Raw genomic sequence first — 21,758 nt, 5'->3', positions numbered from 1 at the left:
CATTGCATTGTGTTTTAGAAAGTAATAAATGCTATGGCAGAATTAAAAGGTAGAGCAGGGTAAGGAAATGAACATTGTTAAAGAATATGGGATGGAGAGGCTGCTGTGAAATTTTTGTTAATATGGTCAGGGAAGGCCATGTAGAGAACAAAGATTCGAAGTTAGTGAGCAAGTTAGCCATGTGGATATCTGGGGGGTGGTGGTGGGGTACCTTCTAGGCAGAGAAAATAGTTAAATAGTCAGTACAAGCACCCCAAGACAAGGTGAGCCTGTGTGATTGAGGAACAACAGGCGAGAGAGGCTGAAACAGGATGAGTAAAGAATGAGATCACAGAGGTAGTGAGGAAGGCTTACCCTCTAACCACCCCAGTCTGAAAGCAACTCAAACACTGAGCTAATGGGCCCTAAGTCTCATGAACAGTGATGTCTCAAGCGCAAGCAAGTAGCTGTCACAAAATAGATGCTCAAAAAAAATCATTGGAAGCATAAATGATAATTAAGGTATAAAAGCCTCTAAAATTAGTAGTATTCCCAGGTTAAACAGTCATTTAATCTTTGGTATGATCATGCAATCACTTTGAGTTCAAAACTATAAATCAGCCCAGACCAAATTATCACAAAAGTCATTGATGTATTTCCCTTATGTAAGTATACCCACAGGGGAAAGGAACATTTAAGTTCAGAAAGATCAAGAAACTAGTCCAAGATCAGAGAGCTAGTTCACAGCTGATATTGAAACCCAAGTCAGAGCCCAGGCCAGTGTTCATTTAATGAGACTAGTACTTTTTCAACTTTTTTTTTTTTAACCCCAACCTACAGTCAGAAATACATTTTACATTTCAACCCAGTACAAGCATGTGCACACACACAAAAAAACATGTTTTGTGAAAGAATATTTCCCATTATTACCAATGGTAAAATAAAAGCATAGCAGAGTGAACATTGCATATTATTTTATGAATAGTTACATAGAATATAAAATCCAAAATAAACAATACAGAAAATAATTTTAGACATGATTTTTATTTAGTGCACAGATGTGCTCTCCTGTTTATAAAGCCATTCCCACAGAACACCTGAGAACACGGTAACATGTACTTCTGGTACAATGTTGAACTTCACTCTTTCTCTTTTTAAATCCAATCAAAGTTGAAAACCATAACACTTCACCCAAACAGGTTGTTGTAATTGGTAATACAGCAATTCTACTTAGCACTAAAAATTCTTCTTTAATCTTAATCTAAATAATAAACATAATGTCCTGTAATCATCCTTCAATAGAAGCATTAAATGCATTTATTCTCTTCTTTGTTCACCAAGTTGAATTCAATTTTTGACTCGGAATTTTTAAAAGCAAATAGATCTTTCATTCAGATGCTTTTTTTTTTCGAGCTTCAGGGTCTCCTCTAAAAAATAATGGTTGTAATTTTGAGAAAAATGTAAGATATACAATATCTCTAATTTTATTTTATTCAAATTGACTTTATAATGTTTCCCTCTATGTGTTATAACAATATTGAGAACATACAGCAGCAAAAAATATTACATTTATAAGAAAAATTTAAAGACTTTGGAATGAACATCCTTTCAATGGAATGCTGGTGCCTCTGGGATTACCAGTCCTGTATAGATGTGTGTCTTTGGCTTTGACTAGGTTTTTTAGAACCAAGTAGAAATAAGTGTTATCATGCAGAAAACACATAGTAATGCAAATAGTTCTTACATATGAACATGTACATAAAATCCATTCTGTGAAGATTCACTTGAACAGCTGGAACAAGAGGATCCATTTCCCAGAGGACTTTTCCACTGCACATCTGGGGCTTTGGCGAGGACGGCTGCACAGCTGGGCTCAACTGGTGCTGTCAACTAAAGTACGTACATTTGGCTCTTGTGTGACTTGGGATTCGCAGAGCATGGCAGCTGTGTCTCAGCACACAGCATCTGGAGACCAAGTATTCCAAGAGACCAAAGCAGCAGCTGCAAGACTTGTTGGACCTAGTCTCAGAGCTCATGCAGCATCACCTCCACCACATTTTATGGGTTACAAGAGTCACTAAGGCCAGCCAACATTCAAGTGGACGGGATTTGACCCCATCTCCTGATGAGAGGAATATCAGATAATTACAGCCATTTTTAAAAACTACCGTGTCTTTTGGAATCCTTGAGTGTGTTTGGCATGTTAAAATATCAGTTTTCTCCTAAAATTGTAGTTAAGAATGCCCCCCAAAATCTAAATATGCACTTCTACTCTCCAAATACCATGTCCAAAATATTTGCCAAATGAGATCGTTTTCCAATTCAAGAAGTCTAAATCTTATTTTTGAGTTTCTATATCATGCTTAGCTTAGTATTTTACCTTATGACAACCAGGAATTCCACTTTGTATACTACCAAGTGGAGATGGTCATCTCCAACAACTGGACAAAATATTTCTAAAAGTTTTACTCACTGACATCCCATTTTTATGTCAATAAATACATGAGATTCAAGTAAAATTTGTTTAGGTGCCAAAGTTTCATGATGAATAAACTATGGTTGTTAGTCATTTTGAACAAACTTTAATAATTGCCATATTTTCTGGTCATATTTGTTTGCCTAAGCTTATAATCCCTTTAAGATTTTTCCAGTTTAAATAATATTGAATCAACAACATACTTTTCCTACTTTGAAATTATATCTAATCCAGTTGTGAGTAAAATTAAATTTAAACAGTACAAAAAGATCTTTATCAAAACTGTATCACTCATATCTGATCTAACTATAGGCATTGACAACTTACAACATCAGTGCTTTTATCAAGCTGATTCATAAAAATCTATGTCAGACTGTAACTGTGTTAAAACATTGCTTCTCAAATAAGTCTCAAGGATGTAATATATAACAGAGGAAAAATAAGCAATAATATCACAATAACTTTGTGTGATGGCAGGTGGTTACTAGACTTATTGTGGTGATCACATCATAAGGATTATACATGTCGAACACTATGCTGTATACCTGAAACTAATGTAATATTATATGTCAACCATACTTTAATTTAAAAATCGCTTTTCTATGTTTTGCAGTAGTACAGATTTGATGAGATATTATTATGTATTAAGAAGTATAATTTTAAGCTTGTCAGAGGATTCATCATTTTATCATTAAAATCATATGTACTATTCTATACACCCTGGAAGAATAATTTTTAACATCGGTGTGACTGGTTTCTTATTTTGCCACCTAATATACTGCTAAATAGATTATTATAAAGCTTTTTATCAGTAATTAATAGATCAAAACTTAGTCACAAACTGGGGAAAATATCAAAAACTTTCTTTCTGAAAAGTACCCTGCATGTTCATAAATGACACCCAGTCTTGACAATTTACTGAACTAGATAAAACACTGAGGTTCTTCACAAATAACTGCATATTATATTAATATACAATTCAACTGTACAATGTTTTCATCCTGAAAAAATATTGATAAATTAACCATCATATACCAGAATATAAATGAAGTGCCTGGGGCCAGCTACCTAACTTTCAGGGCCCAGTACATATGAAAATGTGGCCCCTGCCTGACCGGGGTTATGTCAATCCATTTCCCAAGGGCCCACTGCCCAACCCATGATGGACAGGTGACCCCAGGTGGCATGTGGCAGCAGTCATGAGGCTGGGGAAGAATGAGGGAAACCTGGTAACCAGGGCACCAAAGGGTAGCAGCATGGAGTGGACAGCCGAGAACCTGTTTCAGGGAGGCTGGGATGCAATGGAGGCAGGATCCGCAGGTGAGCCAACAGTCTACACCCCAGCGCATACTTCATTGTCCCATCTGACTTAATTTACAAAACACCCAGATTCAGAGCTAAAGTTATTAAGAATTTCAAGACAGTGACCACAGTGCATTCAACTTCAAGCATGGGACCCTTCTGATGGGGGGCCTGAACAACTTCACTGTTTGTACCCCCGTGAAGCCAGCCTTAGAGATGACAGCGAGCAAAAGAGCAAATGATCCATCCTGGCTGACGCACCCCATCTCACATGGCCAGTCCTCACATGGCCAGTCGTGACAGCTGCAGATTTGTTGCAGGATGAAGACTATGTGATGCACTCTCTCATAATTTATTCATTTTTATTTTTTGGTACTGAACTCCATCCTTTTAATTATTCAATTACAGTTGACATATCATATTGTATTAGTTTCAGGTGTATGACATAATGATTATATATTTATATAGCTTACGAAGTGATCATTCTGATAAGTCTAATGCCCATTTGACACCATACATAGTTATTGCAATATTATTGACTATATTCCTTATTCTGAACTTTATAGCCTATGACTATTTTATTTTTATTTCTTTTCTGTTACAGTTTGCATTCAATATTATTTTGTATTAGTTTCAGGTATGTATTACAGGGGTTAGACAATCATAATCTATTCTTTTTTTTTTTTTTGGTCTCTCTCTGGCCATGACCCACATGTCATGTGTAAAGCCTTGTCTCTTTCAAGGCCTGTCCCAAGGTAGGAAGTGTCAGGAAAGGCAGCTTGGTATGGCAAGAACGTGACCAGGGAACAAATATAAAGAAGAAAAAAAAAGTGACCAGGAGTCGGCAATCCTGGCTGTGTCCTCTACCATTCCATACATCTGGTACATTCCTTTATTTCTCTGGGCCTCTGCTTCCTTACTATTTAATTCCTCATGTAATCAGGTTGGCTTCCTTATTATTATTAATGAAAGGATTAAAACAGGTGACCTCTAACATTTCTTCCAGCTGTTTCTGGGAGAAGGAGACAACACAAATAGGTGTTTGACAAGAGACATTTGGCCTCTTGGCTGTTTTCATTTTTAAGGGACTCGTGGCCATCAATATACTTTGATTCATCAAAGCCATATTCAAACTGTTTGGTGTGATGCTGTTGCCACCCAAAAGCCAAAACAAATGAGGTGTGAGTGATGTGGATGTGTGTGTAGGCAAAGGGGGCCTCATTTCCTTAAGGCCTAGCAGCACGTGGGTTAATTCTATAACTCCAGGTTTTTAAGTAATGATAATTAGTACCTAAGACAAGTTCTTTTATGTGGCCATTAGCCTATTAATCCACCTGCCTCAAGCCATCAGGTCAGGAGGAATCACCTTAGAAGACATGCTGGCCAGAACATTACCAAAATGAGGAATGACCATGACTAGCTGGAAGGGGTAGGGAGGAGACAAGAGGTCACCAAATAATTCTCTAGGAAGAATTAAATGGAAAATCCTCTTTTCTTCTACTGACAGCAATTTAACCACTCACAAGGCTTTTCGAGTGAATTCTCATGAATGCACATTTCATCATCTAGAAAATCCCTTTTTCCTTTCATGGAAACTTTAGATAGTCTTTACAACTTCAGTCTGACCACAGTTATGCCTAAAGCCAGTAAAAGGGAAGACTTTCTGCCCTAGAACATTCTTCTCTCATAGGCAAAAAAAAAAAAAAAAAAAGCTTTTTAAAGAGAAGCCATCTCTAAAATAGAGCCCCACTTCAAAATGACTTTGTCTCAGGTTTGTGAAGGTTCTGACTTATTCACAGGTGGTTTTCTTTAAAAAGCACCTGCTGGAAAAGTGCACGACTATAAAGTACCTTCACGAGGCCTGGAATTCTATCATGGGGTCCTTCAATTAAACAGTCCATCCGCCACCTAGGAGGTGCTCCGCTTGGGCCAGGTGCTATGGGGGGCATAAAATGTGGAACTTGACCTTCAAGCAGCCATAAATCTAATTGAGAGGGTGGGACTAATACAAATAAAATAAATTAGCAAATGTATTTATTATTTTTAAATTATTTTATTATCTTGAATAATAAATTAATTAATGCAAATGAAAGAGACAGAAAATACGGTTTCTGTCATTTTGAACAGCAAAGACCCTCTGTGTTGTTGAGTTCACAGGGGGTGGAGATGAATGAGAACTAAGGTGATCAGGGAAGGCAGGAAAACTCAGAAAAGAGATACCATGAGCTAGAGCTTAAAGTCAGGAAAAGTATTTGTGTGGGAAACAGGATCAATGAGAATAAAGCACAAAGGCAATTCAGGTCAGGGACAACATCAAAGAGAAAGCAAGCAGATGGGAACTTGTTTCTTTGGGAGGCGGTAGGAAAACCAACCTGGATAAACCACAGGGCCAGGAGACCTGACAGAAACATAAGTGGACGAGAACGGTAGGGCCGAGTCACAGAGTGACTTGAAACCAGACTAACAGATACTGATTTGGGACCTTCAGAAGTCCTGTATCAAAATGCAGATGTGCAGGAAAAGAACCAAGGGGTAAATTGAAAGCAGGGTTAGAGGATGGGGAGGGGCCCACAGCCAGTATAGGCAGGACACAGCACTGTGTGCTCTATTATATGAGCCCACAGGAGAAAAGGGATATGAAACCAGCTGGTAACTTTCAGTTCTGAGGAACGCCCAGTAGAATGAGACCCAGGACCAATATATTCTGATAATAGGGTGAGGAGAGAAAGGGTAGAAGGAAAGGGTAAAGCCCACACTTGATGGACAGCCAAGGTCTGAGGAAGAACTTCCAAAAAATGCAGAGTAGCAGAGAAAACAAGTTTCCGCCAATTCACAATTTGTCAACCATTGGCCCTGTAAGTGCACACATCCTTCTGCATGGCCCAATAAAACTCTTGTTTCTCAGTTGAATGGATGCTCTTTTGGATCTTTCGATCAAAGTCAAGATGTGGGGAAGAGTCTGGAGACAGCTTTTCAGGAAGTAGGTCAGAAGAAGAATGAAGGATCCTCACATAAGGCCAACTGAGGGTCTCTTGCAGCTTCCTGAACACAGTGCAATTTGCGGGCAGCAAGCAGCCTTTCCTAAATTCACACCCCCTTTTGGACCTCCCTAAGGCCAAGGTGCCTCTAGTGAACAGTAGAATGGAAAAGAATTGTCCTCACCAAAGAAATCTCTGTAGAAAAGTTGCTGTGAAACTGGAATAGGTGTGTCTTTCTGACCTTCCGGTTCTTTTTATAGGCACTATAGGAATCTGAGTGAGGGCCTCCAGTCCTTCCGCCCATTGGGGGAGAGAATAAAGAAGCTGAGGTTGTCTCCCTCTTACTCATTGGCAGTTACAGCCTCACAGCCACCACAGCCTCAGCTTCCAGCACGGACACAGAGAAGGTAAGTCGGAAGGAAGGGGCCATGCCCTCAGCTATAAACCTGGGTCACTCCAGCCATCTGGCTTGGGAATAACTGAAGAGGAGGCGAGCTAGGAGTATTCAACTGAGAGGTACTTTTTTTGAAATTAATATATAAAATTTTTCCTAGGTAACCTCTGTTAAGACATAGATTTGGGTGCTAAACTATCCAAAAAGTTATTTAAAGGCAGGGATCATTTTGTATAATTCTTTGATGAACAAATAGTAAATACCGAACCATAACATGTTGTATTGAATTGACTTGAATTTAAAGAAGGAACAGTCATTTATATTTTTTAATTTATTTATTTGTTTGTTTGTTTATTTATTTATTTTTAGAGGGAGGGGAAAGGAGAAAGAGAGGGAGAGAAACATCACTGTGTGGTGGAACAGTCATTAATATTACTAGGAAAAATCACCTGTCTCCTTCAAGTAGTGTATCAGTGTCTTGAGTGAACCAATGATCCATTAATGTCAACAGCCCTTGTCCTGGATAGAGCCTAAGATAGCTGGAAATCAATCAATCAGGCAAACCTCGTCACACACCCTATTTTATGAAAAATATTATCCATCAATTTCAAAAAGCCTTGGTGGAAATCATGACATGAAAGTGGATATATTATCTGGAGCCCCCAAGTGAAGATTGTTCTGTTTTTCCCAGCGGAATAGACATACAACAGTTTTGAGGATTTGCTAGTTTGGGGCTACTTCATTCAATTCATCCAGGTATCTTTATTTGGGACTGAGAGACATTATAGTGACCTGCATATACCCAACAGGCATTCTTGTGGGTAGCTATAAAGTCATAAGTTTGCCTCCTCTTTCTTCTGCAGGGAAACAGAAGTCCATTTTTGTGAAGTCCACCTACAGTCACTATGTGTGAGGACTTCACCAAGTCCACTGAGGACTATTATTTCCTCTGTGACACAGAGGGGCCATGGGGCATTGTTCTGGAGTGCCTGGCAATCATTGGCATAGTGGTTACGATTATTCTGCTCCTGGCTTTTCTCTTCCTCATGTGTAAGGTTCAAGACTGTGGCCAGTGGAATGTCCTCCCCACCCAAGTCCTCTTCCTGCTGGGTGTGCTGGGGCTCTTTAGCCTTGCTTTTGCCTTCATCATCCAGTTCAATCAGCAAACTGCTCCTGTACGCTACTTCTTCTTTGGTGTTCTATTTGCTCTCTGCTTCTCATGCCTCTTGGCTCATGCCTCCAACCTAATGAAGCTGGTCCGGGGTGGAGTCTCCTTCTCTTGGACCACACTTCTGTGCATTGCTGTTGGTTGTAGCCTGTTGCAGACGATCATTGCCATTGAGTATGTAACTCTCATGATGACCAGAGGCCTGATGTTTATGCACATGACGCCCCGTCAGCTCAATGTGGACTTTGTTGTACTCCTGGTCTACGTCCTTCTCCTGATGGCACTCACATTCTTCGTCTCCAAAGCCACCTTTTGTGGCCCATGTGAGAACTGGAAGCAGCACGGGAAGCTCATCTTTATCACTATGCTCGTCTCCATCATCATCTGGGTGGTGTGGATCTCCATGCTCATGAGGGGCAACCCACAACTCCAGCGGCAGCCCCAGTGGGATGATCCCGTCATCTGCATTGCCCTGGTCACCAATGCATGGGTTTTCCTGCTGCTGTACATCATACCTGAGCTCTGCATTCTCTACAGATCATGGAAACAAGATTGCCCTTTGCAAGGCAACGCCTGCTCAGTCCCAGCCTACCAATGCAGCTTCAGAGTGGAGAACCAAGAACTCTCAAAAGGTACCTTCCCGGGGGGATTCAGGAAGCAGGGAGGTTCTTCTGTGGGAGAAAGAGGAAAGAAATTGGGCAACCAAATGAGTCAAGAGGGAACAAATAGGCAATGGTCAGAAGTTAGTGGATGACTAAATAGTTCATGCATGGAGATGCAGACCCCCAGAATCAGGGTTAAACTTTTACAAAACATGAGCTCTTCCAAAATACAGAGACCCATGGAATGAGACCAAGACATAAATGAATCCAAGCCCCTAAGTAAAGAGGGTGTGGCTCTGGTGCTCATGCTGGGGTAAGAAAGGCACCCGCTATAAACTGAGTTAATCAGCCCCAAATTAGATTTGGACCATGCAATTGCATGACATATAATGCTAGGTCCAGATGTTTGGGTTGTCAAGTACAGAAGTCAATCCTGGCAACAGTGATTGGCATCTTAAAAGTTAAATCTCAACACTAATATGCCCAAACATCATAATAAACTGATTTGCAGACTCATCACCTCATTAAAGTCACAAAGCCCAATAACTTCCAGATCTCAAAGGGCTCAAAGCCCTTCAAAGTTTAGAAAGGTGACAGGAAGAGCCATTAAATCAGAATCCCGAGTAAAAGTACAGATGTACAATCACTAATAGAAATAAAGCAACTTGCTTATGTGACATTTTCATAATAATTTCTAGGTTATATTTTGATCCTTATGTAAGACCAGCAACCTGACCATCCTTTGTTAAAGAATAAAATATATTATCCATCCCAACAAGGAGGCTTGGACAACCAACAACCTGGGGAGAATAGTGGCTAATTTCAATCACCTGGAAATATGTCAAAACTCATTATTTCCTTTCTAAAACATCTGACCTATTATTCAAATCAACTATCATAGTTTTACATCAATTCTTGGGTCTTAATAGGCATCTGATTTCGCACAATTTATTTTTAATGTGCAAAGATGATGTTATTTTATATATTGCATATCACACATAGTGTTCACTAGACTCAAAAAATTCATAGATTTTCTTATAAGTGCATACAGTTTTTTTTTAGCTGTACTCTATGGCTAATTACATATTCAAGTTAAATCCTGTTCAGATAGATGCATCCATTAACTCTTTTCAGTTCAGTTGACCAAGAGTCAGAAATTGGCAGTACGTATCCTCTTTATAACAGGTTTTCCTTGCTTGTCGATGATGTGCAATCAGATCGCCGAGGTTTGTGGCAGAATTGCAGTCAATCATTCTTGAAACTACTTCTCATAGTTCTCACCAGAAGATAGGATAAAACTTTCTGTGTTGGTTTTGTTGTTGTTTTATGTTTCCAGGAAACCAAAGTCAGAGAGAGGAGGGGAGAGAGAATTCTTAGAGTTTCATAAAATCCGAAACACATTGGAATTTGGAATGATCGATATTCCATGCCCAAAGTGTTCTAAAGAACGCCCTGGTAGAAGAGCAATGGCTGGCAAAAGCGCAGTGTTTCCTGAGACTAACCTTATTGCTCAAGCATGGCTAGAAATTCCACCTCTGAGCAGAAAATAGTCATTGTCAGTGTAGTTTAATACTTTGTAGGGGGAAAAAACCAAAAGTGTAGTAAAGAACACATACACTGCACTCCAAACTTTGGCAGAATAACCAGAAACCTAAGCTTTAGAGAATGTAATCTAGAATTTAGGTCACCTGGAAAAAGTACAAATATCAAAAATTAGAAGAATGATGAAATCTCAATAAAAAGTGCAGGATTACACCTAGCTAGAGAAAACATACAAATAGTCACAAAATAAATAAGAGCTAGGCAAGTACAGTAGCATAACAATTACTTGAAAAATTCTAAGTGTGCTGTAGGTCATGAGCTGACAGTGGGAAAGCAGCTTAGCACTGTCTTTGTTTGTGTTTGCTCAAGAAACAATCACTGTGCTATATAAACAGACATGTGGTCAGCAAGAACAATCAGACCATTGTACTGAGAATCGGTCAGTCTCTAACAAGAATACCCCTTCCAGTTCTGGGATCCACTAACAAGACATGTGGGGAACTTGGAAAGGTTTCAGTGGGAAACCACAAAGATGATGAAAGGGTTACAGAATCAGACCTACGTGGAAATGTTAAGACAAACCGAGAGGGTAATTCTTAACGTGTCTTTGTCATCAACTACTTAAATTCTCTCTCTCTAAATTCTGTACAAAACATGACATTTTGTTTGAGTCCTTGAGGCATGGGTTTGTCATATGACTCTTCTGATTAATACCATTTATAGCTGTGACTCCAGTCACCTAATTACTTGACTTACTTCTGGGTTGTGGGACAAATTATTTGCCTGAAAGAATAGTAAGACAAGAGGGGATTAGCAGGGCATTTCACAAGTATAAAGACCTCTCCAAGAGGCTGTTGTTCTGTTATTTTCTGTCTCCAGCTGAAAACAATGGGTAGAAATGGATTTAAACCAAAGCATGGGGGAGTTTGATTAAATATGAAAATAAGGGTTGGTAAACACTAAAACGGATCAGCAAAAGGGATTAAAGACTCCATTTCCCTGGAAGTATTTGAAAAGAGGATTTAGCTTTATCTCTCTGAAGTGGCTTATGGACTTAATTCCAATATATGAAAACATCTGGATGGAGAATGAAAATGCAATCGGGCACTTTGCCGCAGGACACCAAACAATTGGATACAGACTCTACCCTGTTATAAATGTGTTCCTAGAAAGCAGTATGTCGACTGACCTTTTAAAATTAGTTGTTCTTTTAACTGAAAATTCTTAATGTGACAGAATTTGTGGAGACCTTAAATATAGTAGGATATCAGCCATGAATCTTTTTTTAGGACAGGAAATTTCCTGTTCTAATAATTGCCTACTTTATCTGCTTTAGACTAATCAGAATACTGTTATATCAAGTTTGCTAAAAACAAGACCCACGCATATTTGAAAGGATCACATTATGGTGGGTATTTTCTGTCTGGTGTTTGAATGTGTACAAACCTAGTATAATTTTATTTGAAGGTATTAATACAAAAATAATGAGTTTATGTAATATAAAAATGGGTCAATGACTATAAAATTATATGAACCAAGAAAAGAAAGTTTCTGCAAACATAAGCCCTCTGGGTTGTTTTCCATATTACAAACACCAACTTTTACTGAACATAGCCCTTTCTGACAAGTCTCAACATTTTTTTCTTCAAGGCTCCCACCTCACTCCAAGAAACCCAATTTGAATGGTCCCAAGGGGTATGATTTTTGTTTGTTCTTTCATGGGAACGAATTGCAAAACCTCAAGAGCTACAGGTCATGGAGAGAGAACTGGCATAAAGTAGGGAGGAAGACAGTGAGCTGGAGATGTGAGCTTCTCTAATTTCTGATCTGGTCTGTTAAGAATGTTGGATGAACATTGGTTACAAGGGGCTGAGTAGGAAGGAGTCCTGTTGTGCCACAACGAACAAAGGTAAACCAAAAATTCAGTTCCTTTTGCTGTGAGGGAAAAAAAGAGCATGTCATATTTCACAAGGCCCAACCCTTTTAAAAAATGCCAGCAGGAGTAAGATGTCAGGGCGTCAATTATAACTCTACCAGCAGCATCACCACCAATAATAATAAACGAAGACTAGCACTGTGGTGTTTTCTCTATGTCATGTCTTATTCCAAGGGCCTTATGTACTCATATATTTGTTGATTTAATCTTCAGAACAACCCTACGCTATAGGCTTACTATTATGATCATCATGATCCCTCTTTTACTTCCATCAGGAAACAAAGGGAACAAAAGGTTAAGGAACTAACCAATGAGTGAGCAGAGCCCACTGCTCCAATGTGACAGCCACTGAGGGTGAATGCGAGTGGCCCAGCTATGTCTGTGGCCAGCAAACAACAGATATGTACTGACAAGAGCCTAGCCTTCGAGACAAACACAGCTACTTTCTTCATAAAGCTAAAGTCCTGTTGAGGACACAGACACGAAACAAATAACCATCTGTGTGATATTCTGTGACAACATAAGTTTGTCTTTAACGATGTTTTATAGTATGTCTCGGTTCCTGACTCAATTTTGTAGAGTATCAGGCTTAATGGGACTTTAGAAATGATCTACTTACAGCTTTTTATTTTGCTGTTGAAGACAGTGAGGTGCCCGTGGTCATGTGGTCACACTAGAGGGCAAGGGCTCTGACCCGGGGCCCGCGTTCTTTCTCTAAAGTGATGATGAATCTTCAGCCTCTTCGATGACTGAACACAGATGAGCTTCTGCTGAACACAAAAACCTATTCATATCCAATCTTCCTCAGAAGCTTTAGAAATACTTTTTTTTTAAACCATACATTTTTTGTTGTTTGTTTGTTTGTTTGTTTTTGATTAGAATAGCCTCACTGGAGAATTCCTTTTTTTTAAGGGCCAGAAGCCTCTTTGCAAACCATTAAGCCCTCTCTTAGTCCTCATGTGCTGTTTCCAGGTGAATCTGTGACACTAACCCAGCCCTTCCCTCCTTTGGCTTTCAGCCCGAGACAGTGATGGAGCTGAGGAGGATGTAGCATTAACTTCATATTCAGCTGCAGGTAAATGTGCTTGTCTACGTTCACCACGGAGGGCCAGAGCAAGCACTCTTCCTTAGGAGAGCAGTCAGGCTTCGGCTCCAAAGGCTTTTACTGACCTGAGAGAGGAGTGGCAAGGCAGGGTCATCCCCACAGGCATGTGGAGTTTAGCCTTCTAGATTAAACCATACCAGGCCAGCACAGTAAAGGCAAACCAGACCTTTGGCCTCTGCCTAAGACCCTCCCAATACCCATCGCCACTACCATCCACAGTCTATGTGTTCTGAGGCAAGTGACTGTCCCTGGAAAGAAATGGCAGCTTGAAGAGTTTGTCTGAGGGTGAAGGGAAGCAAACTCACTGCTTTTTGCCCTGGGCACAATGGGAAATTGTAAATATGCAGGAGTGTCAGATTTGTTGCTAGTATCAGTTGTTGAAATGCATCCCCTGAGCCACACCAGCTGCCTCTCTGAGTCACTGCCTAGCTCCAGCTGCCCAGGCTGCCGCAGGAGCTGGGCTAGGTCTGTCATCATCATCTGTATTTCCAGATAGATGTACAATTTTAATCATTTTGGGCAAAAACAGAGAGAGTACTACAGAGTAGAATCAGAGGTAACTTGCATTTGTGCCATGATGGTTCGAAGACACACAATCTGGGTAGCCAGAAAGACCACATGGGGACACAATTTTTATATTACAGGGATCAGAAGTAACTAAAATCCAAGAATGAAAGTCACAAACTGTACTAGGCAACCCTAGGCTAATCCCTCTGGTCTGTTCTCTGAGACTTTGCCTTTTCCTGGAATGACACACAGTCCAGGACATAGCTGTATCATTTGCTGTAATTAACCCTCTGGAGGGCATTTACATGATGGGAAAATCTTTATTATCCCCTGTGAGAATTTCTTAGATTACTTTCAATTTCCAGTGATCAGCCATGCAAGAATCTTGCAAATAGATTCCTTTTCTTTATTGTTATTCTATTACAGTTGCTCTAATTTCCCCCACCATGCCCTCCTCCTCCCATCCTATCCCCTCCTCTCCCACAGTCAATTCCCACACTGTTGTGCATGTCTGTGGGTCATTCACACATGCTCTGTAACTAGTCCCTTCCCTTTCTTTCCACCATTACTCCCCCTCCCTGCCCACCTCTGGTCACTGTCAGTCGGTGCCATGTTTCTATGCCTGTGGTTCTATTTTGTTTGTTAGTTAATTTTGTTCGTTAGTTTATTTTGTTCATTAGATTCTATTAATGACTAAGGAGGAAGATGGCTAAGAAGTTCTGATATGGTTAGGCTCAATTTTTTTTTCCTTTTTCATTAACAAAGTATTAACTGATGGTGAAATGATAATATTTCAAACATAGTTCTAGAGAGTATCATCCCCTCTTTTGGCTCAGAAAGTTCATGATAGCTTTTCTTCCTTTCTAGACTGTTGATTCCACTCAAGAATATTTCACCCCATGGGCTAAACTAGGCCCCCAGCAAGATGTGGAATTATGAATCCAGCAGGATACACAAGAAGTGAAGACCCAGAAGACTGGGCCACTGGGGAGCCCAGAGTAACCCTGCCAACAAAATACCAACTCATCCTTCCATCTGGGCCCTTCATCAGAAGACTGCCTTTTCAAGCATAATTACAATCTTGCTGACCACCCTACCTGACTATGTGTCTCTTTCTTCACTCATGTAACTGAAAGATTCCCTTTCTTAGCAATGCTAGAAAAAATTGGCTCCTCTTACTATTGGAACTGAAAAACCTTGGTCTGAAGAAATTAGGGTTATGCTAATAGGACAAAGTCTAGAAGAAACACACTGTTGGAATACTCTTCTAGTCATTTTTTATAAAAGACCCCTACATATGAGTGATCCAGAATTTGTGATAAAAGTCATAGCAGAATCCACAGGATCCCCACTATTGGGCATTTTAAATAACGAGAACATTTCATGGACTTGCAAACTGGCAGGCTTCCTCCCATGGTGTCTGCACCCCAGGACAGTGAGTATGACAGCAGATGAGGCTGAGGTCAGTGAACTGCTTTGATGAACCAAAAGCAAAGGAAGAGCCACCCCAGTTGATGCTCATAAAGGATTTTAGGTGGTGCACATAAAAAGCAGAGTCTGCCTGTCTTGATGTTTCTAATGAACCGATGCTTCTGCACTAATTACTTTGCCTTCATTGCTCATGCAGCCCCACATGGATTCATCTGTCCTTAATACCCATTGGTTATACGTAACAAGTGGAACAGGACCAGAGTCAGAGGTGTGCTGCAGCAGGCTCTAAGGGTCCCGTTCAGCCCTCTGACCTTGTAGAGAAGGGAACAGATCCCTGGAGAAACTGAATGACTTGCCCAAAGGCACACAGTAGTTAGTCGTGGGCCAGGTTTGCCAACACATAGACAACTCTTTTTTCCACTCCAGGAGGCTCCTCCTTGCCTGGATTTTTGTATTATCAAGTAAGGTGTCCCCCTCCCCTGAGAACCAAATGTGTTATTTCAGAGCAATGAGTGTTAAGTGCCTGCCGTGTGGAAGATCTTTGAAAAATAGCTAAGATTCCAGACATGCGGAAAAGCCTTTCTAATGGCCAAAGGGCAGCATAGATTTTTGAATATCAACGAGGATCTCCTGAGCATGGGCAAGGTACCAAGAACTGTTCTTAGACTCAGTCCTAGGCAAACAAGGCAGACAACGCTGCTTTGGTAGATCTTACGTTTATTTTTGTGGAGGAGATAACACAGTGCAAAGAACTTCAGGAATGCAGCTCTTTCCTCTTACAGGCAAGGAGGGGACTTGCCCAGGATAACAGGGCTTGTTAGTGGCAACCAGCTAGAATTCAGCTGCTGTTCAAGTGCTCACCCGCTATACAATGTTCCATTTTCATGTATTTTTCTGCTACACTCAAACTAACTGCTGCTTTTAAAAAATTTGTGCCCAGAGCAATGTTCTTAGCACAAACCAGTACCTAGGTAAATGACCAGAGTTTGACCTTCTGCCCTTACTGGTAATAAAAAATTGAGAGAAAATATTTAAACATTAAGATTCAAACCTATTGCCCTGACTGGTGTGGCTCGGTGGGTTGGGCATCATCCTACAAACTGAGGGTCATCTGTTACAAATTCCTGGTCAGGGCATGTGCCTGAGTTGTGGGCCAGGTCCCCTGCTGGGGGCATGTGAGAGGCAACCAATCGATGTTTCTCTGCACGTCAATGTTTTTCTCTCTCTCTTCCTCCCTATCTACCCCAATCTCTATAAATAAATAAATAAATAGATAGATAAATAAATAAATAAAAATTTTTAAACTCAGACCTATTGCTTAGGTGGCATACTCCTTAACCAACCATGTGAGAACCTGATTTGAGAGGGAACAGTAAGCCCTGCAACCTGACATCTCTGGCAGAAAACTATCATCACTAATTCTCTTAGTTTTTTTTTTTTTTTTTTTTTTTCACACCCAGATTTATTGATAGAAGAAAAACAAGTTAGAGATAAGAAAGCTCTTGATCTACTTCGAATGCCCATTGTAATTTCTTAATTCTCTTAGTTTTTAATCCCCAAAATGATGACAGTGACACCTTTGATGTAATATTTGTTTTGTTTTCTTTGTTTTGTATTGCAGGCAGGAAACGTTTCTGTTGAGTCAGCTGACAAATTTTAATAAACACATTGAAGCCATACAATGGCTAATATTGCTTTCCAAAATTTTTCCTAAAATTAGTAAACACGAAATTGAAACCTCTTTGTCCCAAATTGCCTCTGAAGTGTACAGCACAATTTTACCAAATTTGGGGTTATGTTGTATATTAGTTAGATTTGGGGGTTGTACGGTTGCAAGTGTTTCATTCACGCTGTTTCAGGAATGAAACTGTATAGTAAGGTTACACATGGCAGCAGGGAGATGAAACTCTCTTGGGGAACCCAGTACAGTTACTCATCTGGCTTCATGGAGGTGGAATCCTATCAGGCATTCAAGGAGCTTGTTGTCCCCTGCCCTGGCCCTGGAGTCCCCCTTTGCCACTGTGACACTTTCCTCACTACCAGCTGACTGATTCTCTTCCTGTATGTTGTAATTTGGATTCCTGAGAGGGGGGTCTGATTGGTCCAGCTATTCATCACTGTCTCTGATTGGGAGTTTTTTTTGCATCAGCTCTTCTCTTGATTTACAATCAGCCTGTGGGTTGACTACCCTTGGGTCTGGTACCCAACCTTGGTCCATTCAGCTGTGGCTGGCTTGGTCTTGTGGTACAGATTTGGTCACTGATGTCTGCTCCCTCAGTGAGAAGTTTGCTCTGGGCATCAAGGGAAGTCATAACATGCAACATGGGTGACCAACTCAGGAACGATTAATCCATAAAGTTTTATGAAATCATAGAACATTTTAATGAAAATATAATTTCATTTCTTTTGAGTTTATGGAGAAATTCACATAAAGCTAAAAACCCCAGTTGTCTTCTAAGTTGAGGTCCATGAGAAACCATTTGAAAGAATAAATAAAACTATTTATGATTAGCCTATTGTACTTAATTACTCAATTCAGTAAGTATTACATGAAGATCTAAACTCATTTACTTATATGTAATGGGTTACATAATTGGAAAGGCACTTGTTCTCTTAAGTATTTTAGATAGTCCTCTTCTGATTTTATTTACTGATTTTACATATTTATCCAAAAGAAAGAGTATCAATGAAAAACTTCACTATAAAATATTTGGCTGTTGTACATGGCTGGTTAGCTCAGTTAAAGCACACTGCTAATAAAATAACTGCCCTGGTAGGGTTTTTTTGTTTGTTTCTTTGTTTTAGATTTTATTTATTTATTTATTTATTTAAAGAGAGGAAGGGAGGGAAAAGAGAAGGAGAGAAATGCCAGTGTGTGAGAGACTCATCGATCAGTTGCCTCCTACATCCTCCCAACTGGGGGCCTGGCCTGCAGCCCAGGCATGTGCCCTGACTGGGAATCGAAGAGATGACCTTTGGTTCAGGCCGACACTCAATCCAGTGAGCCACACCAGCCAAGGCATGGTAGGTATTATTTAATATCTCTTTCATCTTGATGCTTTTTTTCCTGATTCAAAGAGCATCAAACATATATGCCCCTCCACATTAAATCTTATGATCACTCCATAAATTTAAATGGTCTCTACTTATCATACCATATTTCAACCTATGGTATAGTTAAGCTAACTTTCCCTCATTATTTCTTCATTCTTCTTTTAAATAAATGCTCCCTTTTCCTAAATTATTTCTACTTCATATTAGTCAGACTCGTGCCTTTTTATCCTTCTTTTTATCATGCCACAATCAGTTCCAAACCTACCTTTTCTCAGAAACTTCCTCCAGTGACAGGGGACCCAAGGTTGTCACACACCAACACCAACTTAACTTATGGCAGAACAAGGTCCTCTTATTTTCTTCAAACTTAGATGGTAAAGAAGTACTTCTATAGTATCTTTCTCAGAATAAGCCGACTCAACAATTTGTAAAGCACGCAATTAATGAGAAATAAACTAGAAAATCTATTTTGTTTCCTTGGTACAAAAGCCTTTGTGTTTTGCACTTGAGGGATGTGCTTCTCAATTAACATTAAATGGGAGTGATTGCAAAGACCTTGACTTTTGAGAAGTAATACTTGACACCTGAGTAAAGAAAGACTTTTCTTGGAATTATTAAAAATGTCTTAATGGCTCAGGCCAGTTTTAAGCTACTGGTCTCTTGTGAGAGATCATGTTTGCTATTTTTCAAAGACAGATTAGTTAGAATTAAGTTTGCATTTTAACACAGAGCAGAACTCATTTATTTAAAGAACTCCAAAGTGGTTATCTCAGGAGGCACAGAGATGCACCATTGTTTAGACTATTATTAAAATGCCTTTCCTGAACTGCCTTCAAAACTGTCTCGCTCTGGCCAGTGTGGCTCAGTTGGTTGGAGTGTTGTCCCATAACCAAGAGGTTGCAGGTTCGACCCCCAGTCAGGGCATGTATGGGAGGCAACCAATTGATGCTTCTCTTCTGCACCAATGTTTCTTTCTCTCCCTTCCTCTCTATCTAAAATCAATGAAAAAATGTCCTCAGGTGAGAAAGAAAGAGAGCAAGAAGGAAGGAAGGAAGGGATGGAGGGAAGGAGGGAGGGGGGAAAGAAAGTCTCAAGAAAATCAGTGGGACTGGATTACTATGGGGGTTAAACTATCAGGTTGAAAAAGTGAGTTTAATGATGAATTTCTAATATTGATCTTATCCATCACTCAGAGGACTACTAATGGCTTTGGAAATGCCATTGGACATCTTTCTGGATTTTTCTAAAGATAGTGAAACTATCAAACCTTAAACCATATTTAGTATGTGATTAAATCAACTCTGTGTTTGAAAAAAATGTGCTCCAGAATGCCAGTGGTTGAATCCTCCAGGCAAACATTTATTTTATGTGAAAATTAATAGGATGCTATTGATTTCTATATGTTCTTGAATAAAACCACTTACATGTAAAAGTTTGGCTTTTATGAAATTTAATCACACCTTATTTTACTCCCTGAGCATCTTTTCTTAGGGGCAGAGACACAGCTAAAAATTTTCCAAAAAAGACCGTGCTTTTGGGTTTTAGCTATAGTTGTATTGCTATGTCCTGCTGTTGATAATTCATTTTTCTAAATGCCAAAACAACCAGTTGAAGTGGCTATTTAGGGAATTTTATAGATCAGTAAATTTTATGGAAAGCATCATAGAACTTGGATAGTCCTAAGTGCTGTTTGCCAAATGTTTCCAAACTCTCCTGCCTCCCTAAGCACATGGTAGAATTGCATTTTTTTTTTTTTTTTTGGTCCCTTTTGAGGCTGGGTGGGACTGTGACACTAACTGGTTAACAAGTTAGAGCAGAAATGATGGCACTTCTGAGACTTCCGGTCAAGGTGGTGGCATAGGTAAACGCCATACTCAAATCCTCCCACAACCATATCAAAATTACAACTAAACTACAAAACAATCATCATTTAGGATCACCTGAAATCTAGCTGAATGGAAATTCTACAACTAGGAATTTAAAGAAGCTACATTGAGGCTGGTAGGAGGGACAGACAGAGCTGACAGGTGGGTGCCATGTCTGAGTCTCCATCAACCTAGCTTACAATGTTTGCCCAGTCCTGGTGATTCCCTGAGGCCCCCCACCCCACCCAAATTTTCGGTCCACCCAATTTGTTTCTAGGGGATTTTCCATAAGAATGGCCTGTCTTGGCTCATGCTTCAGACTTTCCTAGAATTCCTCAAACAAGCAGCATGCCCCATATCTCTTACTGAGCAGCCCTGAGCCCAGAACTAGCAGCAGCTTGCCTTGGTTTGCAGCTTTTCCTCCAAGACTAGCACAAGCAGCTGCCATCTGCAGACTCCTTTGTAGCTCATGCTGGGTGGCTGCAGGCAGAACACAGGTGGTGACTGACCTTGGCCTGTACCTCCTGGGAGGCCCCAGAGCCAGTACACCCAAAGCAAAGCTTCAGACCACATAGAAGCACCACCCAACCAACTCCACAAGGGACACACACAATGGTGGGCTCAGTGGGCACCAGAGCCTCACCAAAGTAAGTCCTGCTCTGTGGGGTGGGTCCCACACAGCTAGCTGATCCTCCACAGTGGTTGGTGGTTGAAGCCAGTCCTTGCTGTCAATCAACCTGGGGGTAAATACGTCCCATTGATGTGCCAACAGCAAAAAAGGCTCAACCACAACAGAAGGGGGTACATAGCACACCCATTGGGTGCACAGCTTGGGTGATTGGGGAGGCTACGCTACTAGACCCTAAGAATACCTTCTACATAAAGCCACTCTACCAATCTCAGGAGACATAGCAGCTCTACCTAATACATAGAAAGAAACACAGGAGACTGCCAAAGTGAGAAGACAAAGAAACATGTCCAAACAAAAGAACTCCAGAAGAATAACTAAACAAAATGGAGACAAGTAATTTATTAGATCCAGAGTTCAAAACACTAGCTATAAGGATGCTCAATAAACTTAGGGAGAACTTAAACAGCATAAAAAAAAAGAATATGAAAGCCACACAAAAGAACCAGTCAGAAGTGAAGGATACACTAATTAAAATGAAGAATAATTTACAGAAAACCAACAGTAGAGTAGATAAAGCCAAGAATCAAAACAGTGAAGCAAAAAACACCCAATAAGAACAGCAAGAGGAAAAAAGAATTTTAAAAAATGGAGAACAACTTCAAGCATACCCACATTCACATCAAGGGGGTGCTGGAAGGAGAAGAGAAAGAGTAGGAAATTGAAACTTATTTGAAAAAATAATGACAAAAACTTTCCTAACCTGGTGAAATAGACATACAAATCCAGGA

The 21,758-nt window shown here is 40.1% G+C and overlaps 1 protein-coding gene across 1 annotated transcript; it reads left to right on the top strand.

Annotated features, from left to right (window-relative positions):
- The first annotated feature begins 8,034 nt into the window (after positions 1–8,034).
- Positions 8,035–15,023, top strand: GPRC5D (G protein-coupled receptor class C group 5 member D). The gene is made up of 3 exons (XM_090275108.1): positions 8,035–8,929; positions 13,396–13,490; positions 14,857–15,023. The coding sequence occupies exons 1-3, from the start codon at positions 8,035–8,037 to the stop codon at positions 14,926–14,928; spliced, it is 1,062 nt and encodes a 353-aa protein (XP_090131234.1). The 3' UTR covers positions 14,929–15,023.
- The last annotated feature ends 6,735 nt before the right edge of the window (positions 15,024–21,758 follow it).

Source organism: Furipterus horrens, unplaced genomic scaffold, assembly GCF_987537825.1.
Source record: "Furipterus horrens unplaced genomic scaffold, mFurHor1.1.pri manual_scaffold_4, whole genome shotgun sequence".
Lineage (NCBI taxonomy): Eukaryota > Metazoa > Chordata > Mammalia > Chiroptera > Furipteridae > Furipterus > Furipterus horrens.
The sequence above is the reverse complement of the archived record's forward strand: the minus strand, read 5'-3'. Positions and strand labels throughout refer to the sequence as shown.

Coding starts and splice junctions, on each gene's coding strand:
- GPRC5D (XM_090275108.1), top strand. CDS start 8,035: ATGTGTGAGGACTTCACCAAGTCCACTGAGGACTATTATTTCCTCTGT. Junction 8,930..13,395: donor GAACCAAGAACTCTCAAAAG/GTACCTTCCCGG, acceptor TTTGGCTTTCAG/CCCGAGACAGTGATGGAGCT. Junction 13,491..14,856: donor GTTCACCACGGAGGGCCAGA/GCAAGCACTCTT, acceptor CTTCCTTTCTAG/ACTGTTGATTCCACTCAAGA.